Source organism: Sphaerodactylus townsendi, linkage group LG05 (assembly GCF_021028975.2).
Source record: "Sphaerodactylus townsendi isolate TG3544 linkage group LG05, MPM_Stown_v2.3, whole genome shotgun sequence".
In the NCBI taxonomy this organism is placed as follows: domain Eukaryota; kingdom Metazoa; phylum Chordata; class Lepidosauria; order Squamata; family Sphaerodactylidae; genus Sphaerodactylus; species Sphaerodactylus townsendi.
In genome coordinates this window covers 41,345,686-41,362,990 of record NC_059429.1, presented here as the reverse complement: position 1 = coordinate 41,362,990, position 17,305 = coordinate 41,345,686, and the positions used below count along the sequence as shown (strand labels likewise).

General features: G+C 41.4%; 1 protein-coding gene across 1 annotated transcript in view; it reads left to right on the top strand.

Annotated features, from left to right (window-relative positions):
- The window catches only part of DPYD (dihydropyrimidine dehydrogenase), a 652,845-nt gene that overhangs the window by 618,022 nt on the left and 17,518 nt on the right, over nucleotides 1-17,305 (top strand). Inside the window, exon 21 of the mRNA XM_048497540.1 lies at nucleotides 5,558-5,689. Coding sequence (XP_048353497.1) covers nucleotides 5,558-5,689 — 132 coding nt within the window. The remainder of the gene's footprint in view (nucleotides 1-5,557; nucleotides 5,690-17,305) is intronic.

Genomic DNA, 17,305 nt, shown 5'->3' with positions numbered 1-17,305 from the left:
ATTGAGTTGACATTCCCATGGAACTATCAACTAAAAGGCGCTAAATCCTTTTCCTGGTCTGTGAGTGATAGCACTGACCCCTGTAAGCGTGTATCTGAAGTTTGGATTTTTTTTGCCTATATGTGCGTCACTTTACATTTTGCTTACATTGAACTGCATTTGCCATTTCTGGGCCCACTCATCTAATTTATCAACGTCTGCTTGGAGCTCTTCGCAATCCTTTGTGGTTCTCACCACCCTACATAATTTGGTATCATCTGCAAACTTGGCCACCATGCTACCCACCCCTACTTCCAGGTCATTTATGAATAGGTTAAAGAGCACTGGTCCCAAAACGGATCCTTGGGGGACACCACTCCCGACATCTCTCCATTGTGAGAACTTCCCATTTACACCCACTCTTTGTTTCCTGTTTCTCAACCAGTTTTTAATCCATAGGAGGACTTCCCCTCTTATTCATTTGTATTCTGCCAGTCCTCCAAGGAGTTCAGGGTGGTATTTGTGGTGGCTTCTTACTAAAATCTGTGGACCTTTCTGTGACAGGCCCCTTCACTCTTCTAAATTTCTGAGGCAGGCTAAATATACTCTGACTCAGATTTCCTGCCTTTTCTTAGTGACTCAGCTGCTTGGGATGATAGTGTGATGTGATTTAAAACTCTACCTCTCAGCCCTGTAACTTCACAGGAAGTGAAGGAAGCCTGTTATTTAACTTATTGCAAATTCCCTTTATCAAGGCACCAAAGAATAATGATGCAGGTTTAGTGAAGTAAAATTTATTAAACAGATGAGGTTTCAGATATAGTTTTCACGCACTGGCACAGATCTTCATTAGGCTTTGTAAATTTCATTTGCTTAGATGTTCTAGAGGTTTTTACTTCAGATGGTATAGCTTGATGTTAATAATGTTACTGGCTAATGGATTAACACCAGTGGTGGTACTCAGCCAGTTTGCACCGGTTTAGCTGAACTGGTAGCTAATTTTTTTCCCCTGGGGTGGTGGGATTCAGTCGGTTCGGCAAACTGAGGAAAAAATTAGCTACCGGTTTGGCTGAACTGGTGCGAACCGGCTGAATCCCACAACTGGTGTTAATCCTGGTGCAGTGACAGGCCGAAGGGAAGCTGACTAATGTCGGCTTCTTCCCCAGCCCACTATCCCATCTAGCACCATATCCAGCTCCTCATTCCAGCCCCAAGGAGGACCGCAGTGGCTGCACACTGGCAGAATTGCCCCTCTGCCAGGGTAATACCATGAGCAGATTCACACCCTCTCCATTGGGATGGAACTCCTGACTTCATTAGCTACCCAAGCCCAACGTAAATCACACTTCTGAGGTAAAATTTAAAACAACACCCAAATACAACAAATGGGTTCCAGCTAATATGTACAATTCTGCACTATTGCGTTCAGGAATTCTTCTATCCCAGAAGATCTATTCCTAGCCCTGTTTATAATTATGTCCACTTGTAGTAAGTCACTGTTCTACCACCTAAGCCTTGGCCCTTAAATAAAGCAACCAGTTCTTTTTGTCTGAGTATTATTTGCTTCCTCAGCTCATGCTGAAATATACCCTGAGAGCAGATATGTTTTAACACACAGTTAAGTCCTATAAATGTTCATTCTCAGGAATTAAAATCCAAAAGCATTCTCAAACTCTCTGTCAGAGAGATAACCTCCTATAGCAATATCAAGTAAATACATCTATGTAAATATGCTCATTCTACACTAAATTTGTTTTCCTGTGTGTGTGCATGTGTGTGATTTGGGTTTGCGATGGTCATAATCCAGAGTTTTTGTATTATTTTCTGTCTCATAATCTGTCTTTAAAAAATTATAGCAAATTGAAAATTAAGTTATCAGACACTTGTTTCTATTAGGAAGCATGCCTATTTTCTAGTTCATAATATGCTCAATTGGCTTTAGATTGATCTGTGAATAAATTATAATCAAAACAGGCTTATTCACCTTAAAGCTTTGCTGGCTTAAGGTTTCATTGTTGATTCATTATGTTGTCAGTTCTCTATTGACAGTCTAATGCTTTCTATATCTAGATAGAAACAGTTCTACTGGTAGATACTGTTATCTTTAAATGAGTAGGATTTAGCTTATCCAGCAAGAACAAATTCATCAATGATGAATCCCTGGAGAAATACTGAAGCAAACATCACATGGTTGCAGGAGATTTGTAGAGTTCATCTGTTACAAGGCTGCTTTTGGAAGTCTAGTGCAAGAGATTTGCCTTTGGATAAAAGATAGAACACTTGCAACCAAAGAGGTAGGGAGTTCCGCCATCTCTCACCTTAGGATACGTTCGTATGCTACAAAACCTCCTGTTCAGTAGAGCATCAATCAATAGCAGAGGAAGGTTCAGAGTTCCACATATGGACACTGACACCAGCCGTTAACAAGAAGATGTGTCAACAATTGTTGTGGACTTTTAAAGCGCTGTGTTGTTGAAAACCCAAGTTTTCACTACCCAGGTAGTATAACTGCATGAAAAAGTTGTATAGTTACTGAGGATGGCAACAAGATAAAATGAAGCACTTTGAACACTCAAATCATGAAATGTAATGTATGATACTGGATTTCAACAGTACGATCAGCATGAGTTTGTGCAATGAACACATCTCCACATTTGTTCTCCACTACTAATAGTACTGCATGCTTAATTTAATTATTTGTATGTATGTATATGTATTTTTAGCTCGCCCTATACCTGAAGATCTAAACGCAGGTTACAACATAATATAAAAATTATAAAATATTAACACCCGAAAAACAGGCAATATTTATTTATTCATCTCAGATTGCAAATGCCTTAGCAGACCAGGTGCTCAGGAGCAGCAGCAGCAGAAGGCCATTGCTTTCACATCCTGCATGTGAGCTCCCAAAGGCACCTGGTGGGCCACTGCAAGTAGCAGAGTACTGGACTAGATGGACTCTGGTCTGATCCAGCAGGCTAGTTCTTATGTTCTTATGTTCACATGGTACATTGAAGAGAAGACGAAGAGTTTGGATTTATATCCCCCCTTTCTCGCCTGTAAGGAGGCTCAAAGGGGCTTACAATCTCCTTGCCCTTCTCCCCTCACAACAAACACCCTGTGAGGTGAGTGGGGCTGAGAGAGCTCCGAGAAGCTGTGACTAGCCCAAGGTCACCCAGCTGGCGTGTGTGGGAGTGCATAGGCTAATCTGAATTCCCCAGATAAACCTCCACAACTCAAGCGGCAGAGCTGGGAATCAAACCCGGTCCCTCCAGATCAGAGTGCACCTGCTCTTAGCCACTATGCCACTACATTCCCCTGTCTATGCTTCTAGGTGAAATTGGGGTAATGCTCAGAATCATACAATGTGATTATTTCATAATCTGCATTTCAAAGGCTACATTCTGTGGAGAAAGAGGACCTCAATACAAGGTTGCTGTTTTCAGCAATTAAATCATACTTGCAGTCAACACAAAAGCCAGGCAACCTATATATGATAGTAGTCCATTTCATCAAGTCACTGTGCAATTCAGGTTATGCTTGCCTTGCTCAGTTTGACTGACTGTTTTCCAGTAATGAAAGGTGAGCAAAGTTAGTTTTCCCTGGGCATGTTCTATCATCCAAGAAGAGGCCAGCACTGTCAACCAGTTATGATTCATAGCACCACTTGCTAGGTCAGATATCATGACGACCTTCCTGAGTTACAACTTGCTTTATCAGATAGACATTTGAATCATTATCTATGACTGCTGGCATGTTTAGAAATTGGAGCCAGCATTTCACATTTCCTGGCTACACTTTCAACACTTTGGAATTAAGCATTCTTCCCCACTACCATATTATGTGAAAGCAAGCCCAGAGGCTAAAGCTTAAGAAGTTCAATGAGGTCAAACAGTGGAATGAATAAAATTAGCACTTTCTGGAGTTCACTGGGAACTTCCTGCTATTGGATCCAATATCCCTTTAAGCACCATGTCAAAATAATCTCAGTCCATGCTTTATAAAGTTTGGTGGCAAATTCAGTAGCTGTGAAGATTATACAAAATTGATGTAAAAGTTAATAGAAATGAGCTCTTCTCCCCCTTTAAGTTCTGTGATTATTTTGTGAATAACCATTTTTGTGCTTTACTAATAAGCCTATGTGAGTGTTCTTGCTATTATGGAACTATATATATGTATGTTTATTATTATTGAACAAAAATGGCTATGAATGGACAGGTGAGTGTGGGTAAATTTCATACATATATTCATGCAATGTATCTATATACTCTGCAAAATACCAGCAATGAACATCTTAGAGATTCTCCAGGATGTTGAGATGTTTCTTCCATAGTTGTACATATGGGGAAAAATGAACCCAAAATAAAGCTGAAAGAAGCTGTTTCAGTGGATCCACAAAAATGCTGGGTTTTTGGCTTTTTTGAGTGGGGGGGTGCTTTGGTCCTGTTGCCATTTAAAAAGTGGGGGGAGGGTACAGAGCTGAATGTTGGGCCTGGCAGAGCCACCCCAGCATTCAGCTCTCCCCCACTGCCTCTGAATCCTGCTTGGACTTTGGGAGAGGCAGCAGAGCTGAATGCAGGGGTCAGCTCAGCTCTGCTGCTTGGGCTTTGGAGACAATGGGAGAAGGCAGCAAAACTGAATGCTGGGCCTGGGTCAGTCAATCCCTGTGTTCAGGTCTGCTGCTCAAAATTTTCAGGTTTGGCTTCAAATTTTGAAAAAGCCAAAAAAGAGCCAGTATGGGCATTTGGCTTTTTTCCATTAAAAAAAATTCTCTGGGTCCTTTAAACCCAAATCTGAAGAATGCCAAAAATAAAATGGTGACACCCCTAGTCTCCTGTACTGGATGGGGTTGCACGCCCCCTAAAGGAGCGTGTTTGCAGCTCTGGGTGATACTGGACCTGGGGCTTCTGTTGGATAAGCAAGTGGCAAGAGTAATCAGGTGCACATTTGCAGCCCAATCCAGATGGGTGGTGGTGTGAATGGCCATAAGGCTGATGGACGACCATGCCGATGCATTTACCCCTTCCACTGGCATGAGGGGCACCCCCGCCAGCAGAGGGGCAGAGACATCAGTTACCAGCCTGCTCTAGCTCCCTGGTGGTAAAACCTAGAAATCTGGGGCACCATGGAACAACACTGGCATCTGGTTGAATGCCAGTGCACAAGGGGTAGGACATTCTTGAGGGTGGAGCTTCCACCACTGTTCCAGCCTGGGAACACCAGCTTCTGGACCTTCTCAGTGTAAGCTATTATTGTCAATGGTGTGATTTGGGTGGCAGGAGGAATGGGTTGGGTTGAAGGAGGCAGTGGTCCGCCCACTCTTGAAAAGACCATCGCTAGATCCTAGTGCCAGTTACCGGCACTGCAGCAGACTTCTCTCTATGATACACCTCTGAAGATGCCAGCCACAGATGCAGGCGAAACGTTAGGAACAAGATCTACCAGACCACGACCACGCAGCCCAGAAAACCCACCACAACCAGTTGAATCTGGCCATGAAAGCAATACGATGCTGTAATTCTGTTTCCTAGTATATTTTTACGCAACCATAACCACATTATTCCCTGTTTTATTTAAGAAACTTCCCAGTTTTGGTCCCTACCTTGAACAACGCAAGAAGATAATATCTGAGAACAAACTGAAGCTGAAGGAACTTTCTCAGCCAGAGAGGAAGCATTTTGTTCCCAAGAAGCCCATCCCAGCAGTGAAGGTAAGAAAAGTACATAGTAGGAGAAGATAGATATGTAAAAGTTGTACAGCAACTTCAGATAGACACACTTATACAAAGTTCTGTTTCTCCATGATCTAGGTGTAAGTTGGTTTATCAAGAGTTTTATGCTGGTTATGCATATCAGAGCAGCAATAGAAAAAAATGTCCCTGTAATCTCAATATGACTTGAAAATACTTCTATCCTGTAGGGAGAAGTTGGTGATATTTTTGCCTAATAACCACTTCTAGGAAACAGACCATAATTCCTGTGCATGCATGTTTGGTTTACAGAATAATGTAACTGATTTTAAAGATGAGTGGACTGAAAATTAGTTAGCTTTTTATAACATGTATGTATTTGATGTGTGGTAAAATCTCCATATCATTTCACAGGACAGAAAAGGCTCATGTTAGGGGAGTGTCATTGTAAGGATTTTTGGTTCTGGGTTGGTTTATTTGGATAATAAAGATCCCATATTGAATTCAGTTGAAAGAACAGATAATTCCAGTCATTACTTGTGAAAGTGATAATTCACGCAATCTCTAAAAATCATAAAAACAACTATTGGTTAACAACAAAAAGAAGACTTTCCAAAAATTGCTGTGGGAACCTAATACAAGGACCAACTCTGTATTTTTAAAAAATCTACTTCTCCTTTCTGAATGTCATGGTGTCTTATAACCAACGCTTAAATTTCACTCAAATAATGAATCATTCAGAAACAAAGAACAAAAGTCAACAATATCAGTAAGTACACAACTCATTTGCCCTTCCTTTTAATATCCCCAAACTTTTTATGAATAGACGGGCCTTGAATTATTGTCTCAAGTCCTGGAATCTGTAAACAACTGCTTCTTCAGTTGGAGAGCATAAAAAACCTCTCATATATGAAAATCAAAACAGCAGCCAAACTTTAATACAACAAAACTGAATTCACCAGTGTGAAAAAGGGAGGGGAAGAAGTAATTAGTTTGTAGTTGCTTGAGATAGTAAAAAGTATTTTGCTTGGCAAAAGACAGGAGGAAGACATTGGACAGACAAGGCTCCATGACAAAAACCCGTCATGGCCAACAGCTGTACTTCTGCAAGCAGAGACACACAGGGTTTCAGAAAAGGATTATATGAGTTTACAGCTGTAGGGATCCTGTGGTGCCCTGCCCACCTTCCATACACTTATAATGCCTTGATTCCTTCTTGTCACCTCATTTGCTATGGGAATTTACATGAGAGCTGTTGAGGATTTGCTATTAGTGATTCCTTGTTTGCTGAATGTCAGAAAACATTTGGGTAGCAGGTATGTGCTGCCTATTTTCTCCCCTTTCTGTTTTCCCCAGTTTGTTCAATATAAACCTTTTATCCAGCTATAAACTCTCTCCATTGGGATGCATTTTGCCACCAAGTTTTATATTATTACCTTAATATCAGATTGCCTCATGACATTTGGAGTGTCCTCATGGCTCCTTATTTTCTTAAAGTCCGTTTAAACTCCATTTATTTGTATATATTCTTTGAATCCTCTTTCCCGTCTTCCTATATTACTTCCTTCTTTCTTTTTTTTTCTTACTATATTTTGTGAGCTTTTCTCATAACTTTATTTTTTCCCCTTTAGGGCTAGTTTTATCTGTTTTCCCTGTTTAATAATATTGCCATTCCATCCACCAATATGATTACTTTACCTTGTTGCATGTCTCCTCTACTGACCTCTCTTGAAGATTACACTTGGCAGTAGCAAACACTTTGACCCAGCTTTGTTCTATAGCTATATATAAAATACTGTTCCCTTTACAATTCTGGATCCCACTCTTGTGTGCCCCCGTATTACACAGTATGCTCCACATATGTCTTAATGTGGATTCAACTCCTGTCTCTAGCTGGAGGCCAGATCTGTCTTAAAATAGCCACTGTAAGGAAACTACCATTTTAACTACCTCTCATGCCTTCCCTAATGGCTTATGTTTTAATATCCAGTTCAACCCTTACATCTAGACACTGATCTACATGCAAGTAATAATGGATTTGTAACTAAGGCGATAAGGAGGTGAAAGAGCCCAGTTCGGTCATGACTTCTGCATGGCTTCCGGGTCTAACTCAGGCCTGCCCCGCAAGATTTCCCCCATCTCGCACATTTTAAAAAAATAATAAAATTGGTGGTTCTTTTAAAAAAATCCATGCCAATCCTGCTCCCATGCAAACACTGCGAGAGACAGACCAGTTTATTTTTCCTGCCTCGCCACCTGCAGCCAATCAGAACATCGGAAAAACGGGACAGTTTGCGCATGCGCAGCAACGTTGGCAAGAAAAATTAAACTAAACCGGGGTCCGTGTGTAATCACCTGGAGTTCTTCCCCCCTGCCTGAATGCGCTGATGGGCTGCCGTGCAGAAAGAGAAACCAAGATAGAAACATCCCAGTATGGATGATCCCGGTTTTCCCCCAGGATTTATTGGTCATGGGGAAAATGCCTAAGTAATAAGTAAAAAGTTGCCACTACAAGAATTGCTGAGGCATAGGTAGAAACCTGAAATTATACATAATAATTCAAATGTCTGTGCAGAGATATTTGCAATTTTAAGGGGCCAAATACCTGATGCTCTATACCCATGGAGGCGAACCTTTGTCACTCCAGATGTTATGGACTACAATTCGCATCAGCCCCTGCCAGCATGGTCAATTGGCCATGCTGGCAGGGGCTGATGGGAATTGTAGTCCATAACATCTGGAGTGACAAAGGTTCGCCACCACTGCTCTATGCTCACTGTAATTTGAAAGACGGAAAGGGTAGCCTGAGAATAGGGTATAGCAGACTCTAACCCCTGCTACTGATAGATAGGGCAGTAGTAGGGAAACGCTGGGGAAATCATTTCTCCAGCAGTATGACATCACTTCTGGCACAAACTCAAAAGTAACATCATTGTTTTGGGAGACTTCCAGGCCTCACCTGAAGGCTGATGACTCTACTCCAGCTCTCTCTGAAATTTATGATCAGCAGGTAATACACAGAAGGAAGTTTAGGACTGTCAGCCTCCAAGTAGTAGCTAGAGATCTCCCACTATTACAACTGATCTCCAGGCAACAGAAATCAGTTCACTTAGAAGAGTTGAAGAAGAGTTGGATTTATATCTCCCCTTTCTCTCCTTTAAGGAGACTCAAAGGGGCTAACAATCTCCTTTCCCTCCCCCCCCCCCAGCAAACACCCTGCAAGGTAGGTGGCGCTGAGAGAGATCAGAAGAACTGTGACTAGTTCAAGGTCACCCAGCTGGCATGTGTTGGAGTGCACAGGCTAATCTGAATTCCCCAGATAAGCCTCCACAGCTCAAATGGCAGAGTGGGGAATCAAACCCAGTTCCTCCAGATTAGAGTACACCTGCTCTTAACCACTACACCAAATGGCTTTGGAAGGACTGTATGTCATTGTATTCCATTGAATTCTCTCCCTTCCCCAAACCACACCCTCCTCTGGTTCCACCCCCAAATCATCAGGTATTTCCACCCCAGAGTTTCCAAACCTCTTCAGCTGGATTCATCAAAGAAGGGTGCAGGATTCTAGAGAAATAAAGAAAAGGAGGAAAATGCCTTCGACTTTGCTCAGCCTCTGTTGCTTCCTAAAAGTCGAGCAAAATACACAAATTTTGATCATTTATTCTGGGTCTACTCTTCTGTAGTACTTTAGTCATTAGCAAAACTATCTTTGGCTATCTACAAAGCATCTTGCTATTTGCCCAGGTTATTTCTGCTAATATTGGCCTTAAGATAAAGAGCGATCTATGGAAGCTCATCACCTACAAAAGTGGAATCTACTTTTTTCAGGCTGAACATGCCTAAAGTGCTGCTAATTGTACAGCATTAATTTATAGGACTTTATAGAACGTTCTTCTAAATATTAGAGATTTGCATAAGAGTCTGAAAGTTTTTGGTTTTATAGTTTTAATTCAAGTTCTTGTCTTTCCTCAGTGTACATGGAAATATGCAACCATTTATTTATAAAGGATCTGGACCTTTTCAGATGGGTTTGCCTTAGAGATTTCATTTTATAATAAGGAAAATATTGATGTAGTGATATAAAATAAAAAAACCCCAATAAATATATAGATTTCTAAAGATCAGGCCCTTTCCACACACACAAAATAATGTGTTTTCAAACCACTTTCACAACTGTTTGCAAGTGGATTTTGCTATTCCGCACAGCTTTAAAGAGCACTGAAAGCAGTTTGAAAGAGCATTATTCTGCATGTGCAGAATGAGCCTCAGTTAAAATGGTTATTAAAAGCAACGTTCTTTTAATGTCCCCAAACAGAAAATAATACAGATGTTTTTAATATTATTTATAACATTTTTCAAAAATCCTTTTAGCTCTCAGTAGTGCTTCTTATTTTTTCCCAAAGTAAATTCAGTTCATATTAAACCTTCCAGCTTTTTGAAATTGTTCAAATCATTTCTCACAGTATATATGGTTTTGTTTTACTGAAAGGTCCATTTATATTTTGAAACATGGTCACTTCATTTTTAGCAAGTGCCCTTGCAGCTTTATATTTCCTTTTAAGCAACCAAATAGCATTGGCACTCCTTATTCATTCCTTTTCTGTATTCATAATGATTACATTTAACATTATTATACTCAGAAAACAAACCTTGAAGCAGCTGTTGCATAATAATCATTTGCTGTGCTGAAATAGCTCAGTAGTTTTCAGACTTTCTGCTTGTAAGGGAAGGCTGTCGAGTCGATGTTCATTTGTTTGTGGGAGAGGATCTTTATGTTGCAAAGAATTCAAAGTCATTCCGTAGGAAATATACTTGACTGATTTCCCCATGAAATGTATGTTGGGCTTCATCCTGTATTATAAATCAAACTGATGTAACAGTAGTACAAACTGGTGGGATGCACCATTTTAATGTCCCCAGAATGGTAAAAATATGTGCAGAGGATGTAACTCAGCACTTTTAAAAATCGCATTAGCCTTCTAAGGTAAGCGTAGTATCGAAAAGTTGATAGTGATATTTTTTGTCCTTTTCCCATAAAGCTAGAACTTCATTTTGGCCAATTAATTGTATGGTGGAGATTTAGGACACAGGAGGAAAGGGTTATTCTTCATTCAACATTTTACTTTATGGAATTCACAGCCAAGGTGTGGTGATGGCTGCAGGCCTGAAAGACTTGGGGTGGAGTATGGACAGAATAATGGTGGCTAGGAAGGATGATACTTAAACAAAGGCCTTTTCTGCATGAGTCTATTACAATGTACCTTCTCACCAAACGTTTTTTTCTTTGAATTTCATGCACTTTTTTTCATCTGGTTCCAGAAACATTTTCCTTCCATTGTTTTCCCAAGCCGTTTAATAACAATGTTTTTTTTCAAGTGTGTTTCTGAGCCAGCTTCTTTTGAGTGTGTTATCATGTTGAAACAGGCTTTATTTCTCTGCCTCATCAAACCTCTGTCCCTTATCCATGCCCCCTTGTAGTTGCCCAATTTTCTCCTCTATTTTCAAAAGGAATTTTAATTTTTTTCTCTTTGTCATATAGAACTAGCAATGTACTGTTAAGAGATATAAAGAAGTAGGAGTGATTGGATCAGCTTTGCCAATTTCACATAGCACTTGCAATGTTTACATTCAGGCAGAGATACAAAGAAGCAGAGTCAATTAGATCAGCTTTGTCGATTTCAGAGAATTTACACTGCTTTCATGCAGAGATACAAAGAAGCAAGGCAATTAGATCAGCTTTGTTAATTTCATATTGAACTGGCGATGTAACACTAAGGCAGAGAGCAATTTTAAAGTAGTGGGCAATTGCATTTGCAGTACAGTGCTGGAGCAGTTGAAGAGATTGCTAGGAGTAATTTCTCCATGTAATCAGGGACTGCTGCAAAAACCATCATGAATACTGCAGATCAAACTTGGCTGAAAAATGTGGTTCTTTGTGAGTGGTGGGCTACATTTTTCTGTTCCTTCAGGTCATGGAACCTGCTCCATGAGTATCTTTGACTTTCATGTTGGATTGATAGTTCTCAATAGTAGAAATGGAGACTGAGGCCCCTTCCGCACACGCAAAATAAAGCGTTTTCAAACCACTTTCACTACTGTTTGCAAGTGGATTTTGCCATTCCGCACAGCTTCAAAGAGCACTGAAAGCAGTTTGAAAGTGCATTATTCTGCATGTGCGGAATGAGCCTGAGATATCTTTGAATTGCAACTGCAAAATGTAACTGTACAGTAATGCTAGAGCACCTGTTCAAAAAGAATGTCTGGCTGCAGCTGGACTCATATTAGCATTGCCCAAGGCCAGAGGCCCTGCCTTTTGTTACTGCAGTAATGTAGTGAATGGAGTCCACCGACTCTCCCTAATCGCCCCTTCCCAGGGAGAAGCCAAGCCATTCCCAAAGCAATGTATTTACCACAACTGTCTTCAGCCGTCCTTTCTCATGCTGATATGGGGGGAATGCAAAGGTGGGGGTTAACTGAATATAACTGAATATACTGGGGCCAGGGAGCTGGGGCTTCAGTCTCAGTTACCTGGCCATAGGGTCAGACACAGTTCTAAAAAAACTCCTGAAGCCATTCTCGAGTCTTGTTATTGACTGGGGTACCAAACCCTTATGGGGCGGGGGGAGTAAGGGTAGAGAATGGTTTCACAGAGAATGATTTCCAAGACACAAGGTTTGACCACTGGGAAAATCTGTGATAAGCTGTGCATGTGGAAGAGGCCAGAGGCAGAATGCCACAGGCTATTGTCTTAATGCCTTGCTGGTGGAACGTAAGATGCTGACTTGATGGACTTTTGTTTGATCCATCTGAGCTTCTTATAAACAGAACACCCAACCATTTAATTTGAATGTCAGCATTCATGGGAAAGTGGTCTTTCAGGGCAACTACTGCAGTGGCCTTCACTCTAAGGCAGTTTCCGCACGGAGGCGGAAGGGGTCAGGTCGGCACAATCCACGCCGACCCAACCCCTCTGGGACCGTTCGCATGGATGGTCCCAGAAACGGCAGGGACAACGGCGCAGAGATGCGCCGTCGTCAGAGCGAGTCACCTGTCCTGCGCCCCTCCGGCACGTCGTCGAGGCCAGGGGACACGCCTCCCTGTCCTGTGCGACTTCTCCAGGATCGCAGGGCAAAGGGGGCGTGTCCCCAGGCCTCAGCAATGCGGCGGAGGGCCGCAGGACAGGTGAGTCGCCCAGTTGGGGGGGAGGGAAGGCGCCTGGAAGCCGCTGCCATTCACACGGCAGCGGCTCCAAGCTGGCGTTTCCCAACAACCTCGCTTGCTAAGCAAGGTCGGGAAACGCCGGCTTCGCGCCGGTCGGGCGGCGCGAGGGCGGCGCGGCTGTGCAGCAGCTGCGCCCCCTGTGCGAATGGCTCCCTGGGGACGGCGTTTTTGCCGTCCCCAGGGTGCCATTAACCGCCCGTGCGGAAAGGGCCTAAGAAACATTTAATAAACTGCAGGGGCACTTCAGGATTCTCCAGAAAAGAGTTTGAAAATCTTCTGTCCTTCCCTTTCTGATTGTATACTGAACTCACTACATTTCCTTCCCAACCGCAGATCTGGTAAAAAAACTAACCTGGTAGAATCAACTTTACAAACAAATTGTAAGACTATCTTATTAAGACTACTTTAGCACAATTTCTAGCTCTGAAAATTATGACAGATGCCTGAAACTGCTCTTTGCACAGAGTATGATATAAATATGTCCCCCCTTCCTCTTTTTTTGGTAACTTTGTTCTCATCTGTCTTTCTTATAGTCAAGTATTTATCTCCTCCCCCACTTTTTTTTTCTAATTTGCCTTCCTCCATTTCTCTATTGCTGTTGATTAATAACTGCTTGGCGTATCTAATCTGCAAATCTTTCATTTTCCCAGATATTGTGCTATCCACTGAAATAGCTCTTTTCATTTTAAAATGAACAATGCGACTTTTCACACACATGTGTGCTCCCTTTGAGTATGTCTTCTGGGAGACATAATACAAGTATTGTACTGTAGCCTTGGATAAAAGAATTCCTCTTAATTTATGCCCTGGTCTCCAGGGTTCACTGTATTTTACAATATCACAATACAGGAGACAGTATGCTCGCCAGTAAACCAATGATCAGAATCATTGGAAAGAGAGTAGTACTTATTTGAAAATAGAATTTAGTTATTAATTTTCAAGTTCATATTTTGAAATGACTATACACATTACCTTGGATGCTTTTCACATAGAGAGTACTTGTAATTTTCAGACTTCCATTGTGTTCGCTGTCACACAATTCCTCTGAGGTTGCTTATAAATCATTCTTCTTTGTAAAACAATAAGTTTGAGCATATTTTGAGACTGCTTAGATTATAGCACATTGCATTTCTTTTGGCGACTGAGGAAGCAAGTCCTACTTTGGCAGAACCTATATCAAGTATCTATTACAAGCCTCTAATCTTAAATGGGTGACACTGTGGGTTCTTGTAGTCACCCTTATGCCAAGCCAGTGCAAGCCATTTCTTGTTACAGCTTTAGCTGTCAGCCTCAACCAGTGATGGCGAGCCTTTTGGTATCAGTGTGGCAAAAAAATTCAGAAAATGCCTCACTTGACTCTGCTGGCACACACACACACCCACACCCACACACCCAAACAAAAAAGAAACAATTCTTCACATATTCAGGTTTTTTCATTCAATCCTGTGTGATGCTATGTATTATATAAACAAGTTTCAAATCATTACTAAAATGGCTCAGCCTCAAACAGGGAGAATAGTTGTTGTTGGGTGAAGGCATGTCACCCAAAAAATTGTGGTGTATCACTTTTGAAATATGTGTCATAGGTTCACCATTGCTGGCCTAGAGTCCATTTCTAAGATCATTGCTATTATGGTTTTAGGAGGAACAAACATAAAGTGGATCAAAACATTATAAAATCACAGTTGTCACTGAAAATGGCAATGCTATGTGGTTTCGTTTTTTCTTTCCCAGTTCACAAAATGTATTAAAATGCAATCACGTCCATACTAACAGCAGCTAATAATACAGATCAGAGACAGGGAGATGCAGAATGTCATCATTTCAGGATTAGGGTTGCCAACTCTGTGTTGGGAAATTTATTTATTTTTAATTAAAATTTTATTAGAAGGAGAAGAGGAGTTTGGATTTATACCCCCACCCTTTCTGTCCTGTAAGGAGACTCAAAGGGGCTTATAAATTTCTTTCCCTTCCTCCCCACAACAAACACTTTGTGAGGTAGGTGGGACTGAGAGAGCTCTGAAGAACTGTGACCAGCCCAAGGTCACCCACCAGGCTTCATGTGGGGAAACAAATCCAGTACAGCAAATAAAAGTCCACTGCTGGAGTGGGGAATCAAACCCAGTTCTCCAGATAGGAGTCCACCTGCTCTTAACCACAACACCATGCTGGCTCTTTACATCACCAAAAACACAAAGAGAAATACACTGAAGTACAAGGTACATATTCCATAAGGACCCCCGGTCTTCCTGCATCAAATGTTAATGCTAAATGTATTTTTTACCATTTGGTCACCTAAGTAAAATTGTATCTTTAGAGCTATTACAAACACAAGACTCACTTTTCACTATTGGTTCTAATTTTAATAATCCTTACCCTTCAAAACCACTAATCGTCAATTTATTTATCTTTCTATTTTTTCCAAATATTCTATCAAGGGCTCCTACTAGTCCAGTTGTTGGGAAATTCTTAGCAATTTAGTGGTGGAACATGGACAGGGCAGGATTTGGAGAAGGGAGGGATTTAGTAGCCTATAATAGCACGGAGTCCATCCTCCAAAGCAGCCATTTTTCAAAGGAATAGATCTCCATAATCTGGAAATCAGTTGCAATTCCAGGGGACCCCAGGCCTCACTTGGTGATTGGCAACTCTACAGTTTATCACCAAGGGGCATGGGAAAATTCATTATTTTAAAAATTGGCTGTCCAATGTTTATTGTGACATATTTTTTTCTCCAGGTCTTAAGAGGCAGAGGTTGGTTGATGTCCAGTGCAGGTTAAGTAGGATTTCCAAATCCAGGTTTTTTAAAAAAAAAATCCATGGGGCAAGTAGAACTAGGAAAAATTAAAAATTGTTCTTTAATGTTTTATTTTCAGAACAGTTGATTGTTTTGACTGTGGAGTTAGATCATTAGAAGAGGAATAATCAGCTGGCTCCAGTTCTGTGCACACACCTGGGCAGCCCCACTGACAAGGAATCAGCTACACAGGTGTCACTAAGGGCAGAACTAGGAAGCAACAGGATAGCATGGGTCTAATTAAGGGTAGAATTTGGCCGGCAAAATCCTCATTACTGGAGATAATGCACTAGTTGGGAAGAACACAGCTTGACTATCAGAAGATCTGGCTTGCCCTCTTATAGAGCTGGCAGTTAGCAAAAACATCATTAGGCCTGTAAATTGAACAAACATAATCTGAGGAACACCAAGATGAAAGCAAATATGAAACTCTATAATGCCATCTTTCAGTATCTCTTGTTTGGAGCCAATTTGTACTTTACATGGAGCAGGCAGAGGGAGGGGGGAGGTAGCAAATTTATCTATTTTGTTCTAAGAATTTCCATGGTAATCAAGGGAAAAGGCTGTAAGGTGGCCAGATATGCTGTAAAACATTGCACCTGTGAAGGCTCTTCTGCATCCTCTGTTGTTATTACAGCTTCATAACACATTTTCATGTTACCTTTCATAAAAATAAAGTTTCAGTTCTGAATTTTACAAAGCAATGTTGGTGATGGGAATAGAAACCACTTGAAACTTAATGAAGCGTACTTCTATAAAACACTGATCCGAGATGAAAGTTTCATTAAAGAATATTAATACAAAGACCAATATCCATAAATACCCCTCTTAGGCAAAGTGAAACGTAATCTGAGTGACTGGGAATGGAATACCTTTGTGCCAGTTTCTATATCAAATTGCTATAAAAATAATACAAAGGGATTACTCAGAAGCAGAGGCTGACTGAGGGGAAACTGCACCTGGGGCGCACGCGAGCCCTGCGCCCCTGCTGCAGCATCACCCACCACACCCCTGGAACACCCACCACTATGCCCCCTCAATGGCTCAGCCACACCTCTGCTGCTGCTCTGCCTGGGGCATTGCTGCCCCCCCCCATCCCGTGGGCACTACGCCACTGTTTGGAAGGGAGTCAAATCAGGATAATCCCAAATTGCTTCAAGGCCAGCTGTATGTTTCTTTTGCCAACCATTTTTTCCCCTTTAAATTCTACAACGAACCCACTCACAACTGTAAATTATGGTAAGGTATGGCCATACCCCAGAGAAGACCTTAAGTGCACTTAAGCCCTAATGAAATCACCTGGGATTTAGGCACACATCATGAACTATTGATTTCCATAGGATTGAAACATGCCTAACTTTTTTTGCTTGATGTCTAAAAGTTACAACAGATTGGAAAGTGCATACTAATACAATAAGATCATTGATGTACTAAAGAAACTTTGTTGATCAACAAGTAGTTTTCTCTGTGGAATAATCAGAAGGATGACAATAACCCCCCCACCCCCACTGAGGACTGGTTGTTAAGCGGGGAAACTGGGGAAACTGTCAGCAGCTCATAAACATGCTGCTATTTCAAGAAAAAAACTATGAATGTTCTTCTGGAGGCCCTGCAAGTAT